The sequence below is a fragment of the Vulpes lagopus genome, chromosome 10 (assembly GCF_018345385.1).
Source record: "Vulpes lagopus strain Blue_001 chromosome 10, ASM1834538v1, whole genome shotgun sequence".
NCBI lineage: Eukaryota > Metazoa > Chordata > Mammalia > Carnivora > Canidae > Vulpes > Vulpes lagopus.
Window position 1 is genome coordinate 89,962,599 of NC_054833.1, and position 25,041 is coordinate 89,987,639.

Sequence of the window (25,041 nt, forward strand, 5' to 3'; positions counted from 1 at the left end):
GGAAGCCTGGTTTCTCCAGGTTGAGAGAGGGTCCGGGGAGCAGCCAAGAAGTTGGTTTAAGGTTGCAGCTGATAATGCTAATAATGGGCATTTTATGATGTAAATTGATTCTCTGAGTTTGATAGGAATTGAATCTCATGAATACGTAAGTTGATCCATTAGTTAGATTTTCATTTTTAAAGCCATCCAGTTTTGGTTAACAAAGCCCTGGTCATAAAAGGCTTCTTGGCATTCATTTGATATGTAAGAAAAAGGTATAATAAACCTTTGGATACTGTGGATACAATTTAGGAATTTTTGAGATTCATAGTTCTTTAAGATAAGGGGGTTTTAGGGAGGAAGCTGGGATACTGGTCTCTTCCCTTAGCATAAAGCACAGCATCTAAAATACTGTGTGTAAACTGCAGCCTTCTGGTCATTCTCTGCTTTGAAGAAGAGAGTCTGTTGCTAAATGGGCCAGAAACACCAAGGGCTCCAGCAAAAACAGCCAGGGCCACTCATTTCTTAGGCCGGGCAGTGGGTTAAACCAGTTAGTTTGTTATATTGGAAACTGTAGTGAAGTCCAAGAGATAATGGATTGTAAGAATAAATCAAGTGTTTGGGGCAAGATAATAGCAGTGTTCAAGTCCCTTCGAGAGGCCTAGTTGACATTTAGTTTTTAATGAAAACGGAAGGATTTGGCTACCGTGTGACTAGGGGCTTGAAAGGCTTGTGATACATGAGGAGCCTTTTATCTTAACGTATAATCTAATAACATGCCTCTGATGTTCTGTGACAGATCAAATGAGGACAGGTATCATTAAGCTCTGTGTATCATTAACAGTAGTACTTTGTTTAGTGCTTTATAATTTACAGGGAGCTTTAACATCCATCTTTTTTTTTTCGATTCCCAAAACAGCCCTCCTGGATAGGAGTGTGTGTGTGTAAATAAAATGAGTAATATTACTTCCAATGTATAGTTGAGGAAACCAAAGCTAAAAAATGCTGTCTTGCTTACTCTTAAACACCTGTTAAATCATGGGTTTGAGGCTTAATCTTGGGTCTTCTGAATTGTTTCAGTGTCCTTTCCAGTAAGAGCAGTGCTGCTTCACCAGATGGGAGTCCTATTAAAGTACAGGTGCTATTTCAGTAGGTCTGGGGTGGTACCTGAGAGTCTTTGTTTCTAACAAGCTCCCAGGTGATAACCAATGCTGTTGGTCCCAAGGGACCAGGTGAGAAAGAATGATGATGGCTGGTGCTCTCCATAACCAAGAGCTGATGATCATTCTTTGCTCTGAAATAAAGATGATGACCGTTAAATAAAGGGAAAGTAATGTCTCTAAGAGATTTTTAGTTTCCAGGGGACATACTTAGTTTGCAAGTAATCAGGTTCTGGTTGTCGTATGTTCTGTGTATCTGAAAACAAGCTAGGATTTTTAAGAGCAGCTCCTTAATGCAAGGATGTTGCTTTCCTCCTCTAAGTCCAATTGTCTATACAATTTAGATTTCTTGTCCTCCAGAGGAATTGATTTCTAATGCCTTAGCCTGAAGAATATCTGGCAGTAGCAATACTGAATAGAAAATACATTTTTCTATGACCCTGTATTGGTCAACCAACAGATACATTTTGAATGCACCTTATGAATAAACAGAGAGGATACAAAGGAATAATTATTCAGTAAATATGCATTTAATATTATACATATAATCATTTTTGCATAATGACAGCATTAAAAAATGTAATTCAGGCTCATGAGTTTTCTATTATGATAGTTCCCCAAGTGCGTCATATTGTCCCATTGCTGAACATTCTCTTCTAGTTAGTGCTCTATTACACACCTGGTCCTTTCTGTGCTTGCTTTTTCACCTACGTCTTCTGGGTATTTTCTCTTTTCTGTCTGCACAAGCTCCTTGCAGAGTCTCTTCAGGAGGTCTTTGTGTTGGGATTTAGTGAAAACGGAAGCATCATTTAGTGACATGAATTGGCCAGATCTGAGTATTTTTTCCAACCCTGCAATAAGTGAATCTAAATATCTTTAAATCTTTTTTGTTGTGAGATAGGGTGTACACCTTGGCACATAAACTTTGCATACAGAGTTTTTAGTGTTGTGGTCAGTATGGGATGTGGGGGCTATAAGGAGAACATATTCTACAAAGTCAATATGATAGTATTTTATTTTATTTTATTTGTTGGAGGAGGGATAGAGGGAGAGAGACTCTTAAGCAGGTTCCACACCTAGCACAGAGCCTGACGTGGGGCTTGATCTCACAACCCTGAGATCATGATCTGAGCCAAAATCAAATCAGATGCTTAACTGAATGAGCTACCCAGGTGCCCCTAATGGGACAGTATTTTAAAAAGAAAAAAAAAATGAAGGCCACTTATTTTGAGTTCCTTTGGATTTATGTAGACTTTCTTATTTATTTATGTTTTGTTTTAGAGTCTAAAGACCTAATCTCTATCTCTCAAGTGTAATATGAAAGCAATGATTAGAATATATGTTATTTTGTAGATTAGGTAGTATTCATTTCATCTTTGAACAATCTTGAACAGAAAAACTGAGATGGGATGAATTGATAGTTGTCAGTTATGTGGGAACAGTCAGAGTATATTATGTAATATAAAACTTAGCTTATACATACTGGTAAGACCTTTTTTCTCTAATGTTTATTAGTGTCCTCTTTTATCACTTCAGATTAAACATTCTGAGGCTTAAACTAAAAGTGAAAAGGAAAAAAGTATAGTCTACAAATTTAACTCTATCTGTTGTTTTGTTGTTACATTTTCAACTAGGTAGGGCTTATATGTGGGCTTAGCACCCATTTATGGACCAACAGAAATAATAAAGATCAGCACCTCCAAATTGAGGGATCAAATTATTGTCATTATTGTTAAAGTTATTTTTTTTAGAAATAACTGTGCATAGAAAGTAACTGTACATAGGATTCTTTGGCCTAGAAAGTAAGATATTATTTACTAGATGTAATTGTGGTAATCACAGCCAAGTGAAAGAGTACTGAGTTTTTGTTTGTTTTTTTTTTTTAAACCTAGACTATCCTGAACTACTCTTCTAAGTGAATTGTTGCTTTTATTTCCTGAATAGAACTTCTTCTTAAGCCTATCCATCATAGGGAATTTTAAATCCAGCATTGCTTTCGTGTTATAAAGATATACTTATGTTAGTTAGGAACAATTGATTATTATCCTGATAACCCTTGAAGACTAATTATTAGGCTGTTTTACTTGGTCCTAAAATAGCAGCCTGACTGCCCAACTAAAGTTTTTGAAAAAAAGGTAAAGCTGGAAAGACAGAATTAGAGACAGCATCTTAAAATGGATCTATTTTACATAAGCAGAATATAATCTTTCTGTTTTATGTGCTGATAGGAAGAGTTGTCACTTAAAGTGATACTCCTCAAGTAGATAGAAATGCCGTGAGTTTTCATAGATAGAAAATATCTTGTATTTATTAAAATATTACTTGGGGGAATTTAAAATGTTTAATGAGAGTATATTTGCCTAGCTTAATTATGTTCCAGAAACTTCTTAAAATTTTGGAGGTGAAGTGTTTATTGGTTTAAGTGTGTGAAAACAAAAAAGGAGACTCACTATATGATCCTTTTCTTTTATGCTTTCTTGTTCTCTGGATAACAAACGTTAATTATACAAATGTAGTGCATCAGTTTGGCTTGACAAGAAAATAGTAAATGCAATATATGCTCATGGAAGGCCTAGTTTCAAAATTCACTTGTCTTCTAGAAAAAACAGTTTGGTTAATAAGAACCTCATGTGATCTGCTAATAGGGATTCATTTTTAACATCATCCCTGTTTGCTTCTTTTTCTACCTTCTCCTCTTCTAACTTTTTTCTAGGGCTGCTCTTTTTAGTAAAGCTAAACAAAACGTGGCATCCTACAGCCTTACTAACCTTTGTTAATCCGCCTGCTCGTCACATCTTGTATGGCATCTGTGCTCACTCATGGGGGAAAGAGTTTCTGGAAGAAGCAACAGCAATAACCAAGGCAAATGTGGGGACATGGCTGCATGGATTTTAGCATGTGTGGGGCGTAGGTTTTATTGCATTTTCTCAGGATGGTGGAGGTGTTATTTCGCAGCATTTTATTAATAACTTCACATGACCTTAGAGGGAAAGGTCATTGTGTCAATCCTCCTAAGAAATGGGATTGCAGATTTCATCACATAAGCCAGAAAGTGGGAATTCACATTCATGTTACTAAACAAGCAAAAGCAAATCTTTATATTATGATCTGTATATACTTATGTGTTAATAAACTTACACACCACTTAGGGGGTTTTTGTTTTATCTTTTTTTTTTAAGTTTATTTTATTATTATTTTTTTTTGGTTTTGGTTTTAAATTTGGTTAAGGCTCTTTTGCTTGTTTTTTCTTCAATTTGATTTTCCTTTTTTACATTTTAATTTTGGTTATTTCGGGGCCATTTTTTGATTTTGTTTTTCCAAAGGACGCGGATTCTGATAGCGGGGACGATTCTGACAAGAGGTCCTGCGAAGAGAGCTGGAAACTGATTACTTCTCTGAGAGAAAAGCTACCTCCTAGCAAGTTGCAAACCATTGTTAAAAAATGTGGCCTCCCTAGCAGTGGGAAGAAACGAGAACCAATTAAAATGTATCAAATCCCCCAAAGAAGGCGCCTGAGTAAAGATTCCAAGTGGGTCACCATCTCAGATCTTAAGATTCAGGCAGTAAAAGAGATATGCTATGAGGTTGCACTCAACGATTTTAGGCATAGTCGGCAGGAGATTGAAGCCTTGGCCATTGTTAAGATGAAAGAGCTTTGTGCCATGTATGGGAAGAAAGATCCCAATGAGCGGGACTCCTGGAGGGCAGTGGCCAGGGATGTCTGGGACACTGTTGGTGTAGGGGATGAAAAGATTGAAGACATGATGGCCAGTGGTAAAGGTGGAACTGATGTAGATGACCTCAAGGTTCATATCGATAAGCTGGAAGATATTTTGCAAGAAGTTAAAAAGCAAAATAATATGAAAGATGAGGAAATAAAAATCTTAAGAAACAAAATGCTCAAAATGGAGAAAGTCTTGCCACTGATTGGATCTCAAGAACAGAAAGGCCAAGGAAACCATAGATCAAAGGAACCTGTTGGTGCTAGTGTCAGTAGCAAGTCTGAGAATGACGGAAGCAGAGGGGACAGTGGAGACCTTGGGAAAGAAGAGCGCGTTTCCCAGCTGATGAATGGAGATCCAGCTTTTAGACGTGGACGTCTGCGCTGGATGAGGCAAGAGCAAATCCGCTTTAAGAATCTGCAACAGCAAGAAATTGCAAAGCAGCTGCGTAAGCAGAACGTACCTCATAGGTTCATCCCTCCTGAGAACCGCAAGCCCCGCTTCCCCTTTAAGAGCAACCCTAAACACAGAAACTCCTGGAGCCCTGGGACGCATATCATCATAACAGAAGATGAGGTAATAGAGCTTCGAATCCCAAAAGATGAAGACAGGAAAGGAAATAAAGAGGAGACCCAAGAAAAGGGGGGTAGAACAACTTCTAAGGATCTCCAGTTATCATGGGGCTCTCAGGGCACTCGAAGTCAAGATCACATTCAAGTTAGCAAGCAGCATATTAACACTCAACAACAGCCACCTCAGTTACGCTGGAGAAGCAATTCTCTCAATAATGGTCAACCGAAAAGTACGCGCTGCCAGGCATCTGCCTCCTCAGAATCATTAAATTCCCACAGTGGTCACCCCACTGCTGATCTGCAGACTTTCCAGGCAAAGCGCCATATTCACCAGCACCGTCAGTCTTACTGTAATTATAACACTGGAGGTCAGTTAGAGGGCAGTGCAGCCGGTTCCTTTCAGAAGCAGACTGACAAGCCCAACCACTGTAGCCAGTTTGTGACACCTCCAAGGATGAGGCGCCAGTTTTCGGCACCCAATCTCAAAGCTGGTCGAGAAACCACAGTATAAATTACTGGACAAACTTGAAATCTTGGTGGAGGAAACAGGCAATGTTAGCTTATGATTTGAGTTGGTTCTAGCCTTGGCCTTGACTTCCTAGTATTTACATTATGGTTTTAATGTTGCGTTCCTACGAATCTTAACTGATTTTAATATTGTTAAAACATAAAACACTGGTAGACATTTCAACACCTCCCTTTTGTTTGTATGCCATAAGTGGGCAGTTTCTGGAATTTTGGACAAAACACTGAGACCTCCCTTATTTTTCTGAGACTTTCCTCCTTTCTTGGTGCCTAGATAATACACTTATTTACACAGACTGGTCTTATTTTGGTGTAAATTTGTTAATGTTTTCATACTGCCTATAAACTGATTGTATATCCAGAAAGACCTGCCTCTTGGTTTGCAGACATTCTAGAGGGGAATTTGATACACAGAATTAAATATCTATTATTTCCCCATAAATGTTAGACATTAGTTTAATAACATTTGACTATGTGGACACAGCTTTGGATTTCTTATCCATGTCTGTTCCTGTCTTTAAATATAATTGGAATTTTTATAAGCCAAAACTATATGTCTTTGGACATAGTTTATAGTACACAGCTTTGTATCCTATCACAGAACTTCCCCATCTTCTTCTACCATATTTTACATAGAACTGATTCCGTAGGTTGGTTGGTTTGTTTGTTTTGAATGTATCAGTATGTGTATGAAATTTGTCATAATACTGAAATCTTTAAATTGGCACCATTTCTGGATTTGTTTTTAGTTTGCTTTTTGAAGTTTAGCATATCATTTCTCACATACACAAATGCGTGCACACACACACTCACACTCTGAACCATTCACCAAAATCATGCCAACAAAATGCTTGTATGGCTCCTTGAGCAGTATGTATAAGTTCACAGGGAGGTTATTGGTGGCGAGGGAAGAGGTGGGATGTGGGGAGAAGGCCACAGCGTATGCCTCTGTGCTATTTATTCTCAGTAGATGATGAGATCATGAAATAAATTAACTTTGGTTGGGTTGAGAATAAAGGAGATGATGTAAAATAAACTATTCTTTGCGTAACAGTAGTAATGCACACAGATAGATGCTGAAGCAAGGAGAGAAGTCCTGATAAACGTTTATTGTATCAATACCTCACTCTTCTTTGCCGTGGTCTCAGTTTGCCTCACTGGAGAATCCACTAAAAAATACGGATATTAATGGAAGAAAAGAATAGTTTTCTACATCCTTCCTCATCTCTTGAACTTCTCAGCAACTTTTTTAAAGAGGCAGTGCGAAGAGCCAGAGATGTCTATGATACTGCCTGACTCGCGTTGACGACTCCCCTGAGTCATGGAGTCACCTGCCCAACACTTGTCTTCAGACAGTGTGGAATTGCAACCAACATAGTGATTAGCATTCAAGGAAGCCTTAAAGATTGTGATTATATGGTTTTCTTTTCCTTTGCGTGTGGGCTCTATGCCTTATTAGAATACATTATTTTTAACCATAGGGGTTTTGTTTTGTTTTGCTTCTAAGAAAATGCTTTCTTAATACACAGAAAGTTGCTTCCAATTAACTTTCAGGATATTTTTGCTTTTGTAGCTAAAACGGTTCTAGTCTTCAGCTGAGGCTTTATGGAAGATGAGACAGATTCCGCAGATTAGGGTGATATTTGTAATGGCTGGACTTAATTGAGACAATCTCCTGTACCATGTGGTTTGAGAAATTCAGTAGGCTACTTCAGATCAGTCATTTCAGTGCATCTTGCATAAGCCCTGGTTCTTTATTATTCTTAGATATGTTAATTGCTCCTTTCTTGCAAAAAATTCATTGTCTACTACAGGTTTCCCTCACTATACAAAAGTAGAGTGTTTCCGTGAAACCTTTCATAAGCAGAAAATGGTGTAAAGTGAAGAAGCCGTTACCATTAATTTATATGGGAAAAATTTTTGAGGGTTCCCAGACTCAAAAAAAAATTCTCTTACACTTTTCTGATACCTTATGACACATCTTGCTAACAGATGCACAAAATAAATCGAGATAAAGCGCAGATGTACATCACAGTTCAGAGCTCTGGTAGCTGGACGCTGAGCTGCTATGTGTATTTCCCAGAAAAGAGTGTGGTGGGGCCACTAGCTGCATGCGCATCCTACCTCTAAACTGGCTCCCTGCAAAACAAACAGACACACTAAATGCAGTTTTTTATAAAAACAAAAATTCTCTTTGGATTTCTTTCAGTTAGCAAAAATAGGTACTAACATAGGTCTTTCATAGAAGCAAAGTGGCCTAACACACAGTCTCGATCGAATTGGGGGGGATACCTGTATTAATAATAGTAATAATTGACTTGGCTTTCAACTCTGTAGTAAAAGTGGGCTCTCATTTTCCCTACTTGAAATAACATAGGATAGGCCTATACATTTTCATTTTTATGGTGACCTTTTAATCTTGTTATGAGCAGGTGCCTCCCTTTCCTGCTAAACAGTGGGAGTGATGAGGTGATATTATAGAATGAAAAGTAATACAGCATTTTCATTTACAAATGTGGGTTGTGGTAAGCACTGTACCCACACTGATATTCCAAAGAATTAGGTTTGTGTTTGTGCTTCATCTGCTGATCTAGGTGCCCTCGTATTGCTAAAATGTTTAGATCTCTAAAGGAGCCCTAATTTCAGACGACCAGAAAGAAATGAACCAAGGTTTGATTGATTGCCACATATGTCTCCTCCTGTATTTCAGAGCAGATGCTTGTCTTAGAAGATAACAGGGTGAATAAAATGGCTTCATTGACTTTTTACTAAATAAGCTTACTAGTGTCATGCTTTTGTGAGTTATTGGTGTAGCTTACATTGTTTTGTTTTTAAATTTGACAGGATCTCTCCATAAGCCTAAATACTACATGACCAAAGAGAAATGGTCATCATTAAACAGTTAATTATGTTATTGAAGTATTCATAGCTATTATAGAAAAATGGGGGGGTGTGCTACTGAAATATAATCTGAAAATTACAGAAATGTGAAGGAGTGCTAATTAGTATAGTTTTATATACCACAATGGTATTCCCTGAAGAGTTAAAGACATCCTGTTCATCTAATAAGTCTAAACCAAAGGGCTTTTTCTTTTTTCTCTCTCTTTCTTCTCTCTCTTTCTTCTTTCTTTCTTTCTTTCTTTCTTCTTTTCTTTCTTTTCTTTTCTTTTCTTTTCTTTCTTTTCTTTTCTTTCTTTTCTTTTCTTTTCTTTCTCTCTTTTCTTTTCTTTTCTTTTCTTTTCTTTTCTTTTCTTTTCTTTTCTTTTCTTTCTTTTCTTTCTTTCATCTCATATTCTTTCTAGCACTTCAGATTGTTTTCTCCATTCACTGGAAATGCAATGAGTGGAGATTTTTATTCCATTGAACTGACTTGAAGTGACCTCTTGTGCTTTAGGTACAGGTTGATGCTGAAAATAAACACAACACAGCACAGAGTTTGCCACACCGATGTCTGCAGTAAAGGCTGTCAGACTGTAGGAAGTTACGTAGATTTCCTCTGGTTAGCTGCTATACCCCTTGTGCCTGACTGGTCAATTGTAGACTTGCCTTGATGATTTGTTCAAAAGCCTGGGAGGAGGGGAAGCTGACATGTTCTGGTGTGCTGTAGTGAAGACACCTTCTCAGGTGCAGTGCAGACCAACATATATCCTGAACTGTTAGAGCCAGAGTCTGCGTTTTGAGCAGTTTTCATAATCATCCAGTGTATGTCATCTTTCCAAGATTTCAAAATCTGCTCTAGATACTTAGTTTGAACCACTCTAGGTTGTGAAATGTATTGGTTTCCTGCCATCATTACTGTAAAAAGAAGTTGTGAATCTTCTTGTTAATGAACTATGGATTTCTCCCCTAATTTCTAAAATAAAATGCTTGAAGATTGTCTTTGAGTGTAAGATCTACCTTTTCAGAAAGGGAGTTAGTTTGTTATGTTAAAAAGTAAAGTCCTTATTCAATAAAAGTTGAAACTATCTTTTACGAGTGTGATTTCTCTCTGATTTGGGAAGAAGGAAAAGTGAAGCAGGGTGGTGTTAAGTCTGGTCCTGACTTTTTTATTTAATCCTTTTTCATCAGAAGATGGTTGCAAATCACATCTTTTTAAAATGTATTTCTGCATAAACTTGATTCATTTAAAGCTCTTGGTTTCTGTTCCCTTTTCTGTTTATCAAAATTCTATTTTAAATGGGATCTTTACTATTTTATGCCATATTTTATTTAAATAAAATTTTGTCTAGTATAAGTTGAGTTTACCTTAACTGTGTTTTCAATCTTTTTATCATATAATCTGAAAGTTTTAAAAATGAAATCGTATAGTTCCTTTCATATGGCTAGAAACTGAATTTCTACAAAGCTTTCAGTAACTCTGTTTAGCCTCTCTTTTCCCCCTTAATCTCTGCTTTTCTCCACCCAGATTATTAGTGGTGTGCTAGAGGTGACACAGGGTAAAGCAGAAGAGTTTTCTGGAGTGGGCCATCAGTCTCATTGATCATTTGGAAATGGCATTTTTTATATTGAAAAATGACACAATCATGTATTATGGATTAGAATACAAAATCTACGAGTCTTTTTTTTTCCCCCTGTGAGTTTATGATATGAAATTTGGAACTTGAGAAAAATATTATACTTGGATGGGTCTGCTTCAGGTCTCATACCCTGTCACTCAGGGTACTTGTTACCAAGATCTGACCATTTCTAGGGTGACACAGACGACAATTCCAGTGCAGTATGAAGTGTGCAGTGATCGTTGTTCACACAAGGGGAGAGTGGGGTAAGGTGTTTGAAGGAAGAGGCCTTGAGCCAAGAGCAGAGCCCCAGAGTACAACTGGGAATTTATCCAAGTAAAGAATGGCAGAGTGAGAGAGGAATCACGTCAGGTCCAGGGAACTGCTAGTAACTTGAGGTGGTCAGAACAGCAGCTATGTATCAGGGAGAGGTAATAGATGAGGAGCACAGGGGAAACAGAGGCCACATCATGGCATGCTAAGGAGTTGGGATTTTATCCTGAGTGTGATGGGAAGCTACCAAATGATTTTATACAGGGAGTTTGCATGGTTAGATTCACCTTTTAGAAATGGTTAAAATTTGGGTTGAAAGGAGGCAAATTGACAGCCTAGTGCTCCATTTGGGAAGTTGCTGTATGGACTAAATGAGAATGCTTTCCACCCAAAGCCAGGGACAAAGGAGAGAGGGAGACTCTGATTGAGATACAATCAACAAATCCGTTTGTGAGTGAGATAAACCCTGTGTGTACAGCCCGAAGGGTGATGAATGTGCGCAGTTGGATCATGGTTGGAAAGTAAATGAGACCAAGACGGCACTGGGGGGGGCCTGGGAAGAAATAGGAGCCACTCAGATCTAAGAACAGGTGTTGTAGGATCCCTGGAGGGAGAGGTCATGGTGCTGCAGGTGGGGAGCAGGGTACAGTGTTGACAAGAACTGGGACGCGGATAGCTCCCTTCCGGCTATTGCTTGATAATTATAATCTGCCACTACAAAAGGAAGGCAGTATTAGCAAAAGGAGCCAAGTCTCTAATGTCATAAACAGATCTAACCAGAAATCCCGGATTGGTGACATTGATTTGACCTTAAATGTCACCTCCCCGGAGATGCTCCAGTGTGGCATTGTCATCTCTTTCTGAGAGTGCTCTTCCTACCTTGTCTCTTCATTTCTGTCTTGGACTCTAAGCCACTGTCCGCATAGCGACCGGCATCATCCTGTAAAAACAAAAATCAGATTGTAGGAGTGGACTCTGGTGGCTTTCCGTTGTGCTTTAAACTCTAACCCTTCTTACTGTAGCCTACAGAGCTTTCCATGTTCTGGCTGCTTGCCTGCCTCTCTGACTTCATCTCTTAACATTCCCACACTGCAAGCACTTCAGACTTTTTGTTCCTTGAACATGCCAAGTTTGTCCCCACCTCTGGGCTTTTGCACTTCCTCAGTGCCGGAATCCTCATCATGTGTAACTCCTCTTCCGGACCTGTGTTCACATGTACTTCTGCTGCCCCAGCCCTCCCCAAGCCAGCTCTCCCAGGTTTAATAATGACAACCTGTAATTGTTTTTGTGCTTGTTTGGTTCTTCCATGGGAATATAAACTCACCTAGAATAAATGCCTTATCTGTCAAGTTAGCGCTACCGTCCCTCTGTACATATTATCAGAAGAATGGTTCTGAAACTGGTGTGCATCAGAATTCCCTGGGGGCTCATGAGAGCACAAACTGCTGGTCCCATCTCCAAAGTTTGACTCAGGAGGTCTAGGGTATGACCATTTGCATTTCTTTTTTTCTTTCTTTCTCTCTTTCTTTTCTTTCTTTCTTTCCTTCTTTTTTTTTATTTTTTTATTTATTTTTATTTTTTATTTATTTTTATTTTTTTAGAGAGAGATGGGGGCGGTCAGGGGCAGAGGAAGAGGGAAAGAGAGAATCCCAGACAGGCTCCACATCCAGCACAGAGCCTAACATGGGGCTTGATCCCACGACCCCTAGATCATGACCTGAGCTGAAATCAAGAGTCAGACTGAGCCACCCAGGTGCCCCATAATTTGCATTTCTGATAAGTTCACAGATGATGCTGATGCTGCTGGATTATCAGCACCCACCTCTGAGAACCACTGATCTAGAACAGGGGTTGGCAAACTGTTCATGTAAAAGACCTGTTAGTAAATATTTTAGGCTCTGTGGGCTCCATGGTCTCTGTTGCAACGACTCAGCTCCCCTGCGACAGCTGAATAGCAGTATACAAAGGAACAAGTGTGGCTATGTGTCAGTAAAAATTTTTATTTATAAAAAATGGGATTGGGTTTGTTGCATAGGCCGTAGATTGTCAACCCTGATCTAAAAGATAGGAACTTGGGGATCCCTGGGTGGCACAGAGGTTTGGCGCCTGCCTTTGGCCCAGGGCGCGATCCTGGAGACCCGGGATCGAATCTCACGTCGGGCTCCCGGTGCATGGAGCCTGCTTCTCCTTCTGCCTATCTCTGCCTCTCTCTCTCTCTGTATGACTATCATAAATAAATAAAAATTAAAAAAAATAAAATAAAAAAAATAAAAGGAACTTTTGAGAACTTCCACTAGTAGCTTACTGCATGACTATATACTGATCTAGAAGACAGATAAGCACCAGATGGTAGTGATTCCATGGTGAATGGCAGATACCCAGCCTTAGGAAGTTCACAGTTGTGGATAAGATAGCCATTAGCCCAGCAGTCACATCAGTAGTTCTAGGGTATATTTGTGATCAATGCTATGAGGGAGAAATGCGAAGTACTCTGAAAGTTTACAATTGGGAGACTCGAAATGAAAGATGCCCTTTCCTTGCTCTCAGCTGATGACCTCCATTTTGCTACACTGAGATAAAGAAGTGATCCTAAGAAGACCTCCTTTACTGCCCACTTGTAGTTTGTGCATCCATCATGCATCTTTCCCTCCTGGTGGTGGATGGACTGGCCTCCTCCAACCTTAGCCCTGTCCACTTTCCCAGCATTCCATCTTCTGTCCCCTTCTCAAGAACTCACCATACATTTACCCTTTTCTTGAACACCTCCATTCAAGCATGGCTTTGTTTTACTACTTGGAAAGCACTCCTATGTTGCCTGAGAGCCACCATTCCATTTCTCTGTTGCTTTTTATAGAAATGCTTCTTAAAGAGTTTGCTGTATGTTTCCCTCTTGTCCACCACTATTATTTCTTCTTGTTCATCCGTTGTTTCTTTTCCCCATTCTTGCTTGAACTCACTCTAGTCAGACTCATGTTCCATATCACCACAGTGAAGTCCCTCTTCTCAGAGTCACCAAAGATCTCCACAGTGACAAACCTGGTGATGTTTTCTTAGTCCTCTGCCCTGACCACAAGACGCCAATACACAACTATGACCTGATAACCTTATAGCTGACTGGCAGCTAGCTCAGGCCAAAAATCCAAGAGCCATCCACAATTGCCCTCTTTTTTCTCACATCCCATGACCACATCATCAGTATGTTGTATTTCTTCTACCTGTGAAGCATACCCCAGCTCCATTCTCTGTTCACCACCTTTCCTGGCACCCTGGGCCACCTACCACCATCTCCCTCAGCACTGCTTTGACAGTATCATGACTGCTGTCCTCAAGCTTTTCTCCAGGGAGAGTAATGTTTTTATTTATTATTTTAAAATTTAAAAAAATATTTAATTTATTTATTCATGACACGCACAGAGAGGCAGAGACATAGGCAGAGGGAGAAGCAGGCTCCATGCAGGGAGCCTGATGTGGGACTCAATCCCGGGTCCCCAGGATCAGGCCCTGGGCTGAAGGCAGCGCTGAACCGCTGAGCCACCTGGGCTGCCCAAGAGAGTGATGTTTTTTTTGTTTTTTTGTTTTGTTTTGTTTTGTTTTGTTTTGTTTTGTTTTGTTTTGTTTTGTTTGAGAGTGATGTTTTTAAAACGTGTATTAGACCCATATTACTTCCCAGCTCTAAACTGCCTGATGGCTTCTCTTAGAATGAAATCCACAGTCCTTACCATGTCCCGAAAGGTCATCCATAACCCAGTCCCTGTCTGCCTCCTTCGCAACTATGTTTCTGAGCCTTCTCGATCCTTACTCCATGCATGCAGGTTTTCTTGCTTTTCCTTAAAACACACCAGCCTCAGGCAGCCTGGGTGGCTCAGTGGTTTAGCGCTGCCTTCAGCCCAAGGCGTGATCCTGGAGTCCTGGGATCGAGTCCCATGTCGGGCTCCCTGCATGGCACCTGCTTCTCCCTCTGCCTCTCGCTCTCTCTCTCTCTCTCTCTCTCTCTCTCTCTCTGTCTCTCATGAATAAATAAATGAAATCTTTAAACAAACAAACACCAGACTCCTTTCCCTCTCAGAACCATTGTACTTGCTTTAGTTCTACTTTGGTTGGAATTACCACCATTGCCACCACTCCCCCCAGAGACCTTAACATGCCTGCTCTAATTAAAGATCCTCTCTATAAAAAAAAAAAAAAAAAAAAAAAAAAAAAGATCCTCTCTATAGACAGACCTTCCCTGAGCACCTGATCTGAAAGTTCCTCTTGTTCCTCTCTCCTCCCTGTTAGCCCTGATACCTACCAACCTTTATTTTCCTTCATAGCACTTATTACTACTAAAATTATGGTGTATCTTGTATTTGTTTACTATTGATCATCACTCTTTCCCTCTCCGGTGAGACTTTTGTCTCATTGACCACTATGCTCCTAGCATCTGCATGTGGTAGGAGTGATAGTGATTAAAAGAGCATGCCCTGGAGTCCAGTTGCCTGAGTTCAAATCCCATATCCATGCTTACCAACTCTGATTTTTACAAAATTACTTAATTTCTTTAAGCCTTTTTCTTCTGAGGCTAACAATAGTATACCATCTGCATAGGGTTTTTGGGGAGATTCAGATAATTTTTTTTTTTAAGATTTTACTTATTTATATGAGAGAGCACAAGAGAGAGCATGAGAGTAGGGAGTGGGAAAGGGAGAAGCAGACCCTCTGCTGAGCAGGGAGTCCAGCGCAGGTGCTGGGATCATGACCTGAGGCGAAGGTAGATGCTTAACTGAGGGAGCCACCCATGCACCCCGAGAAGATTCATAATCCATACAAAACATTAAGAGCAGTTCCTGGCACAAAGTAAGCTTAAAAACAAGGATGGGCAGGACAGAACATCCTAGAAGAGGGAACACCCAGTACCTTTATAAATACAGAGATATATCTAACCAGTTGAGACTTTTTTTTTTTAAGATTTTATTTATTTATTCATGATAGACATAGAGAGAGAGAGAGGCAGAGACACAGGCAGAGGGAGAAGCAGGCTCCATGCCAGGAGCCCAACGCGGGACTCGATCCCAGGACTCCAGGATCATTCCCTGGGCCAAAGGCAGGCGTTAAACTGCTGAGCCACCCAAGGATCCCCACCAGTTGAGACTTCTTATAAACACAAAAGGCTATTGATAAATATATTATTATTTGGTGTGCTTCCCATAATTATCCTAGTTTCTGCCATAAAATCAACAGAACAGTAGTCTTTAAATCTCTTTATCCATTTGTTGTAGGAAAATCCAATACTTAGAGTTTTCTGATGACATATAAAATGTCCTTATCGGAAGCTCATGTATAGCTTGGTTTGAGGAAGAGGAGGGCTAGTTCAGGTTATGGTGTTGATATTTGGACTATCAACCAAAGATAGAAATTTTCCCAAGTCTAAATGCAGTTAAAATTCTAGGCCCATATTGTTACAGGAAACCTTTTAATGTCAGCTTTACTGCTTCTAAAGCATAACTAGAGCCTTTAGGGAAGGTCATCCTCATACCTTAAATGTCAAAATCTAAGGATTTTTGTCAGTAGTTTCACCAGCTTGTAAACTGATTCTTGAAGAAAGCCTCAAGAATAAGCCAGTCACTGAAAACTAAAATTACGTGATTCCACTTACATGGGATACCTAGAGTATTTAAAATCATAGACAGTAGAATGGTAGGTAGTTGCCAGAGGAGGGGGAAAGGGAAAATGGAGAGTTAAGTGTTTAGTGGAGTTTCTGTTTTACAAGATGGAAAGAGTTCTGGAGGTGGATGGTGGTGGTGGTTGCACAACAGTGTGAATGTATTTCATACCACTAAACTGTGCACTTGAAAATGGTTCATGGGCAGCCCAGGTGGCTCAGGGGTTTAGTGCTGCCTTCAGCCCACGGCATGATCCTGGAGACCCCGGGGTCGAGTCCCCTGTCAGGCTCCCTGCATGGAGCCTGCTTGTGTCTCTGCCCCCCCCCCCCCCCCTCTCTCTCTCTCTCTCTGTGTCTCTCATGAATAAATAAATAAAATCTTTAAAAAAAAAAAAGAATGGTTCAGGTGGTAAATTTTATGTTACATGCATTTTATTATAAAAAATTGGGGAGGAAGTGAAAAAATAAAAAATCCTCAAGATAAAATATTAATATTTTTTCCACCTGAGGATTTTTAGGTAGACCAACCATCTTTCTCTTCTCACTGAAAAGATACCAAAGAATATATAGGTTTTCTAAGGGGGGAAAAAGTACCCCTGCCCCAGCCTTTTATTTTGAAATATTTCAAACAGGGACGCCTAGACGGCTCACTGGTTGAATGTCTACCTTTGGCTCAGGTCGTGATCCCGGGGTCCTGGGATCAAGCCCCACATCAGGCTCCCTGCAGAGAGCTTGCTTCTCCCTCTTCCTATGTCTCTGCCTCTCTCTGTGTCTCTCATGAATAAATAAATAAAATCTTAAAAAAAAAAAAAGGGCTGTGTTGTTGGCTCCCGGTCACTGCCAGCTCCACTAAAGCGAGAAAGCTTCCTTTGTGAGACTCTGATAAATGATGAGCCTTGAGAATATTTGCATCCTTCTTAACATTGCCATTGGGAGCTCCTTTCATAATAGAGTTTGTTAGAAGGCTTTCGGTGGTCCTTTGTAATAAAAAGAATATTTCACTTATGACCTGAGGAGAGCTCTGAAAACAGTACATGGCCATACCTGAACCCTCTGTCTCACAGAAGCCTATAATTGGGTCACTCCAAGGAAGCAGGAAACTCAAGCAGTATATCTTAAAATACTATACTTATACTATGATTTGGTATTTTATTATGTAAAGTTCTCTGTTCTTTACTTGATTTATTTTCAAATAACAAACTTTTTAAAATTAACACTCCAAGGAACCATTTTTGACATTTTTTTCTTAATCTTTCCCCATCATGAAATTTTAATACCTCAAATACATATCTGTTTACTTACTGTATATACATTTTTTTGGCCTCCTCAAGGTGATACCAAACTTACTGAGAATGTGTGCAGTGAGTTAGATGGAGAAATGAAGGGTACATCTGATTTGTATTTTTTTATTTGTATTTTAATAATACATTTTGTATTATAATAGTGTATTTTAAAATATATTTCTTGAATAAATACAATCTGTAGATTATTTTGGCCCTACTAGCCCTGTGATCTTTTGGTTACCTGAAGGTTGCATCCTGCATTCTGCAAAGATAGCAATAGTTTATCCACAGAGAGCTTCAGAATCCACAGTTCCTGTCCAGATAGCTGGAGAAGCAGAACTGTTGGTGACATTGGTGAATTTTCCAGTGTTGTTTTTTTTTTCTGGAATTCCTTGAGGTGTGAAGGTACTCCTTAAATATCACAAATAAATAAGTTTAAGAGATGCACATGTTTGGCTCCTCCAAGTCCCCCTCTGTGTGGACATCAACCCCAGATAAAGAACTCTGGAATCTGAGAGAGCAGAGAGAGACTGCAGTTAGCTTGCTTCAGCATTTACCCCTTACAGACTATTTCGTGTGCTTTGGGGGCTTTTCCTAAGTATTTCTCTGTTTTTTTGTGGTTTTCTGCTTCCATCTTTTCCTCCACCTATTGCTTTATCTGCTTTCCTTGACACTGCTCTCACTCTTCTCCTGCATCCACCCCTCCCTCTCCTACATGTCCTCTCCTCTCTTCTTGCCCAGGACTACGAGAGTAAGCTGCAGGCCTTACAGAAGCAGGTCGAGACCCGCTCCCTCGCTGCAGAGACCACAGAAGAGGAGGAAGAGGAGGAAGAAGGTGAAATCCAGAGATGGAAACTTTCCTCTGGATAACTTTTGGATCTGTACTATCAGATTAACCCTTTACCCGTGATCAAAGCTGGAGTTGATTGTGTGTGACCCTTCCATTTATTGAGATTTCACCAAGCCAGTTTAAAGCTGATTCCAAAGATTCTCAGTGCGGAGAATACAGACTGTGCTCTCTGAGGTGGGAGTGGAGCTGATTGGGTTCCTTAGAACCCAATGGAACTCAATCTCCATAGAAATATTTTGGGCAGTTTGCATATACTGCCTCAAATTACTGTACACATGAAGTTCATGTATCTGTTGCAGATAAATGTAGAGATTGATCTTTAAAGATAATCTCTTTTATTTGCTAACTTATGGTTTATGCCCAGGAATTTCCAGAGAGGACTTTGGAATATATTAATGTACACTAAAGCCATTTGTGGCAGATTTCTCATCATAATTGCGTAGTCATGCCTGCCTATTACGAGTTTCTCAGAATTTCTTAGCTGAATCAGGGCTTTAATTGTTAGTGCATTATAAACATTCTTTTTTTTTTTTAATTTTTTTTTTTTTTTTTTTTTTTTTTTTATTTATGATAGTCACAGAAAGAGAGAGAGAGGCAGAGACACAGGCAGAGGGAGAAGCAGGCTCCATGCACCGGGAGCCTGATGTGGGATTCGATCCCGGGTCTCCAGGATCGCGCCCTGGGCCAAAGGCAGGCGCCAAACCGTTGCGCCACCCAGGGATCCCTTGTTAGTGCATTATAATACAGTATGACCATTTCGTTTTTCCACACAACCTCCCAGTAATCTCAAGGCTTCAAATTAACTTTGGAGAAACTCTGATTTATGTACTAGATTCTTTATTTTTCAATATCAAAGTAAAATATGACCTTTTTGTTTCTTGTACTAGTAAGAGAAATCGATATATATGAAGTTGTACAATATACCAGAGACTTTTTCTTTACTATAAGCTATGTATGAGATACATGTTTTTTAAAAAGGTAAAGAAGTCTATTCCTTTCATGTACTGTTTTAAACAGGATTTTTTTAGGTTTTCTGAACTATAGATACTACCTTCATAACATCAACAGAATTTAGTCAGCTTTACTGAAAGGCAGAAAACAAAAAGCAGCTGAATGGAGAAATACGGGAAAATACTTTAACTTGTTAAGAGAGATGAGGTAGAGGAGAGATGTAATTTCCTTATAGTTATGAGATCAGCTTTTGTTACACTCGTTTACTCTTTCAGCTCCTTGGACACAACATGAATTTGAACTGGCCCATTGGGCCTTCCGGAAATGGAAGTCTCACCAGTTCACTTCATTAAGGGACTTACTCTGGGGCAATGCTGTTTACCTGAAAGAGGCCAACGCAATCAGTGTGGAACTGAAGAAGAAGGTATGGAGGGTGGGAGGCCTGGGTCATCTGATTAATAGGAGAATGCTACTCTTGGGTTTCTAAAAATTTCAATTTTCTTTTAGTTTTCTACCATTACATTTGCACCTATAGGTCCTAAGTGCCTTTGCTCTTCTAGGATCTGAGAGACAGGTGTGTGTAGTGGATAAGCCCTCTGCACTCAGCCAGCCGGGCTCCAATTGCAGCACTCCTCTATGTGTTGGCCCTTATAGCCCTGTGCCTGCATTCCCTCATCTGTAAAATGGGCTTGGCAGTGGGGAATGGGCCACCTGGGGTTCTGTGAGGCATGAAAGAGGGAGTAGGTGTAAAGAACTGAAATAGCTCGTGGACTTGGTAAAAAGCCATAAATGTTACTGATTTTTCTCATTACCAGAACATCACACCATGTCTTAGATTCATTCTTCTATATGTCCTACTGGTGGATGGTCTGGGGGCTATGAGGATGACAGGGGGTGTGCAGTATCACATGCAGGAAAGGGCACAGACTGCTCAGCCTTGGAGAGATTCGTTTTCTTCCCCCAGGGCTGTATCCTAGCTCTGTAAAATAGGGATAAGGTATCTTCTTCATTCAGGCTTGGCAACCCATTTCATTTTGTAATTACTTACCCCTCTCTTGAAATAGATGAAATGCAGGTAGGGACTATGTCTTGTCTTCTTGCTGCTGTACCCAGCATTTACTTAAGGTCTGTAGGTGAAAATATAGAGTGGTAGCAAGAAATAAATGACATGGTACACCCAAAGTACTTACCATGTATTGTAGACACTTTTAAGAGTAGCACTTGTGATCTTTGAATTTAGGATGAAAGGCCAACTGTGACATTTCCACCCCCCACTCAGCAAGAGATTAGAGATGTCCTCGTGGGTCCAACTCTTGTTCTCTTGTGTAAATTCAGTCAATCAAAATATATGTACTGAGATTTTAGTTTGTGTAAAACACTGTGCCAGGCTAGAAAAACAAGTTCTGTAAATAGCTTAATTTGAAATTAGGATTATTCTCTACAAATAATATACAAGTGTCCATTTTTTCCCCAGTTAATCACAGGCTGCTGGTTGAGCACATAGTACACATTTGGCCTCTTTTCCATGGGGCATGATTATATCACCTCATTTCTGAAGCTGACTTGCTGAAAACATAAAGGATGGTTTCTTCTTTCCACACAGGTGCAGTTTCAATTTGTTCTGCTGACGGACACGTTGTACTCCCCTTTGCCTCCGGAATTACTTCCCACTGAGATGGAAAAAACTCATGAAGACAGGCCTTTCCCTCGCACTGTAGTGGCAGTAGAAGTCCAGGATCTGAAGAACGGAGCGACACATTATTGGTCTTTGGAGAAACTCAAGTATGAAAACATTCCTCATAAAGCCAGTTATCTTATTTAGGAAATAATAATGAATTGCTCATGTGGGCTCCTTCAAACTCTCCACTGTATGATGGCACTACTGCTTCCTTTTCTGTGGTGCTAAATACTGTTGCTCACCAGTAATATTACAGATCTAGTAATTATTTATCTTTTCTGTTCTGGATCTGATGATCAGGTTTCTTTTGCCTTTAACATGGTGAGATATTTTTTCCCCAGTTAATCACAGGCTTCAGTGTATTTGAGACATCATATACCATTGAACCATGTTCTCTTATGATTCAGTAGAGGTTAGGGGGCCATTTTTTACTTTTGGTGGCTTGTCTCTACACTCAGACATCTTTTGAGTTTCTGTACTTTTGGCCTTCATCTTTTTTTAATATTCCTTAAATGATGGGAGCAGCCCCCCCCCTTTTTTTTTTTAAATCTTGCATGGAAGATACTTCCAAAGTGAAATTTTAATGCATTTTCATAATATTAACCCAGTGCACTTTATGTTTATTTAGGCAGAGGCTGGATTTGATGCGAGAGATGTATGACAGGGCAGGTGAGATGGCCTCTGGTGCCCAAGATGATGGTGAAGCCACTGTGACTGGCAGTGATCCATTTTATGATCGGTTCCATTGGTTCAAACTGGTAGGAAGGTACGTGATGATTTCATCAGTCTTCTTTTTAAATAGTGAATGATTTTGTTTAAAACCTCAGCAGATATTACAGAAAGTTAAAAGAAAATATGTGCAGAAATGCTCTGTGTATAATCTTACCCACTCTAGCAGAGCCACTGTGTCGCTGGATATACTTCCCTTCGTTTTATTCAGTGTGTGTACTGAAGTCTCATCTTTCAACCAGAGTAATTGACAGTCTTCCCTACCATGTACAGTTGAACACGATAGATTTAAAAGAAAAAGAAAACCTGTATCTCTGTCTTGCACGGTTTAAAATCATAGTATGACTTACAGCTTACCAGCCTGCAACCTCTCCTTGATCCGACCTGTCCTTGCTTTTTTTTTTTTTTAAAGGCAGTTTATCTCATGTTAGTCATTACCACAGGTGAGCCAGCTGCAGACCTTGGTCATCCGCTTGAGCCTCTTTCGTGTATACATAAATTTCAACATGTAATGAAAACAAGTAGTGCCCCTGTGAATCCATACTGAGTCCAGGTTCTTACAGGTTAAAATTTAAAAAGCATAGAGATTGAAGTTTTTAGCTTTATGATTTCGGAATTTGAATTGTTTTTCCATAACAAAAATTTTCTGACAGTTTTAAAGGAACTAGGTATAAATGAAGAGCTGAAGTCATAGTATATTGTAGAAAAGAAGTTAAATCCTATCCATTCCACTCTGATAGTAGAAGGTTTGTAAAAAGTTGAATTGGCCAAACACATCTTACCCACACAAGGCATATATTTGCTCTGGCATACACCATTCTATCCATTTTGTTTTCTGCTCCAAAATGACATGGAATTGGAATAAACATCTCAACTTTTTATTTCATCAAGTGTTGGGTGGCTCCTTTGAGGCCTGCCTGCTGATCTCTTGTGTGTATTGGAAAATATAAACATTTTTACGACACACTATTTACCTGGGATCTTCTACTCATGTATTTCTTTTGCTTTTCTTATTCTAAGGACCAGTCCTTGTTCCCTTTCCCCTGAACCAGATGATTTATGCTTATTTTATCCTTTTGCTTTTCCACTTGCTTTTATTGTGTTGATTCCCCAGTGGGTTCTGTCCTGTTGACACCTGTAGCTTCCTGTTTAACCGACTATTCCTCTCTCCTTGGCTGTGTCCCTTGGCGTCTTCCCTGGTGTCTAGCTCCCCCATTTTCCACGGCTGTGTCAATGAGCGCCTTGCTGACCGCACACCCTCCCCCACTTTTTCCACGGCCGATTCCGACATCACTGAGCTGGCTGACGAGCAGCAAGATGAAATGGAGGATTTTGATGATGAGGCATTCGTGGATGACACCGGCTCTGACGCAGGGACGGAGGAGGGATCAGATCTCTTCAGTGACGGGCATGACCCGTTTTACGACCGATCCCCATGGTTCATTTTAGTGGGAAGGTTGGTGAGGTTATTGTGAGAAGGGCGAAAAGGGACCAGCTCTTGCTTTAAAGAGGCTCCTTGTGCAATTTTGGATATCTTTCCTTAGCAGATTCAATTTGCGCCATGCTGATTGGGCGAGGGAGAGCTCTTAGGCAGTGTTTGTGAGGTATTCAATCTGGTACAGCATATGGCAATGTGTGAAGGCTCTACATGGAATAGTACCCCTTGTCTTAAAGTGCCCAGTAATTTCCTTCTGAAGGAGAAAACCCCAGAGGAGAAAGTAATTAAAGCTAAGAGTCTAATATTACAAGATCAGAGAATGTTACTATGTTCTGATGCTTCCTTTTGTAGGAATGTGAGTGAAAAAGCATATGGGGATGACATGAGAAGGAGAGCAGAGCAAGGCCAAGGTTAGACTAAAAGATTTGCAACACGAGCAGGAATCAAGAGGACAAAAGTGGAATCAGGAGTAGTGTTAGGTTACTTAAAAATAAAATCTAGGGCAGCCCCGGTGGCTCAGCGGTTTAGTGCCGCCTTCAGCCCAGGGCGTGATCCTTGAGCCCCAGGATCGAGTCCCACGTCAGGCTCCCTGCGTGGAGCCTGCTTCTCCCTCTGCCTGTGTCTCTGCCTCTCTCTGTGTGTGTCTTTCATGAATAAATAAATAAAATCTTTAAAAAAATAAAAATAAAAAATAAAATCTAAAACAGGGGCTCTGGGTTGGCTCCTGGTTGGCTTCTGGTTGGCTGGGTTGGTTGAGTATGTGACTTGATCTTGGGGTTATGAATTTGAGCCCCACCTTGGGTATAGAGATTTCTTAAAAATAAAATCTTAATAAGTAAATATAAAGGAGTAGTGTTAGGTTTATTTTTTGTTTACTTTGAGTCAAGAAAAGAATCAGGAACATGAAGTTTGCTTTTGTCTGGAATGGATGCCTTTCTTTGGCCAGTTTCACTGAGCCTATCTGTAGATCTTTGGCTTCTGCCTGAATTTTACCTATAGGTTTTATAACGATGAATCTCATGAAATTATCTATTGACACCATCAACAATGGATATTTGTTCAGCACTACATGAAACTGCTTTGTGTTAAGTTTGGTTTTCCAAACTGAAGCCTTGTCTCTGACCCCATCTGTCAGTGATGCAGAGCTCTCACGCACATGCTCCTCATACTGGAGTCTTTGTCTGCACCCAGTCTTCATGCTGAAGTAATTTTATTACAAATTCAACAGTGCAGCACTCACTGAATTAACAAAAAGTATGTCCAGGTTTTAAGGTATGCAATTTATTCTTTAAACAGTGCATTTGAACCACATACTGCTAAGTCCTTTAAAAATAAGGAACTATGCCAGTGTTAAATGGATAAGCACCAGTTCTCTAAAAATTGAAGTGCAGCAAGTGTCCAGACTCAGTAGGGAGGTAAGATTCTAGAACTGGGCTTGTAGTGTGATGTTGGTCACCTGGCAAGGACTAACTACTGTAGCATACGATCGCTATTGTGGAAGGAGAGAAAGACAAGTTTTCTGGTAGACATGAAAGCCTCAATTATGATCATGGGTCATGAGTAATTTAATATTAGACAGTCTCAGGATTTTATGATAGTGGAGGGGCATCTATTCAGTTTTTCCATGAATAAACATTAAGGGATTATGTAGCCATGAATATTATTTTCTACTGGTGCATTGCCAGGAATAGATGCTTAGAATTTTGGAGAAGCTGATTTGTATTAAAACCAAGAAAAGTAGTTCTTT

The 25,041-nt window shown here is 39.9% G+C and overlaps 1 protein-coding gene across 10 annotated transcripts in view; it reads left to right on the forward strand.

Annotated features, from left to right (window-relative positions):
• KIF1B (kinesin family member 1B) overlaps positions 1 to 25,041 on the forward strand; it is a 147,049-nt gene that overhangs the window by 82,096 nt on the left and 39,912 nt on the right. For 7 of the 10 annotated variants that reach the window (XM_041772638.1, XM_041772642.1, XM_041772641.1 and 4 more), the window contains 5 exons: positions 18,390 to 18,483; positions 19,725 to 19,873; positions 21,053 to 21,231; positions 21,756 to 21,893; positions 23,064 to 23,312. In XM_041772638.1, coding sequence (XP_041628572.1) covers positions 18,390 to 18,483; positions 19,725 to 19,873; positions 21,053 to 21,231; positions 21,756 to 21,893; positions 23,064 to 23,312 — 809 coding nt within the window. Of the gene's footprint in view, positions 1 to 4,462; positions 9,926 to 18,389; positions 18,484 to 19,724; positions 19,874 to 21,052; positions 21,232 to 21,755; positions 21,894 to 23,063; positions 23,313 to 25,041 lie in introns of those variants that run through there. The other 3 variants (XM_041772646.1, XM_041772647.1, XM_041772648.1) reach the window with 2 other exon arrangements.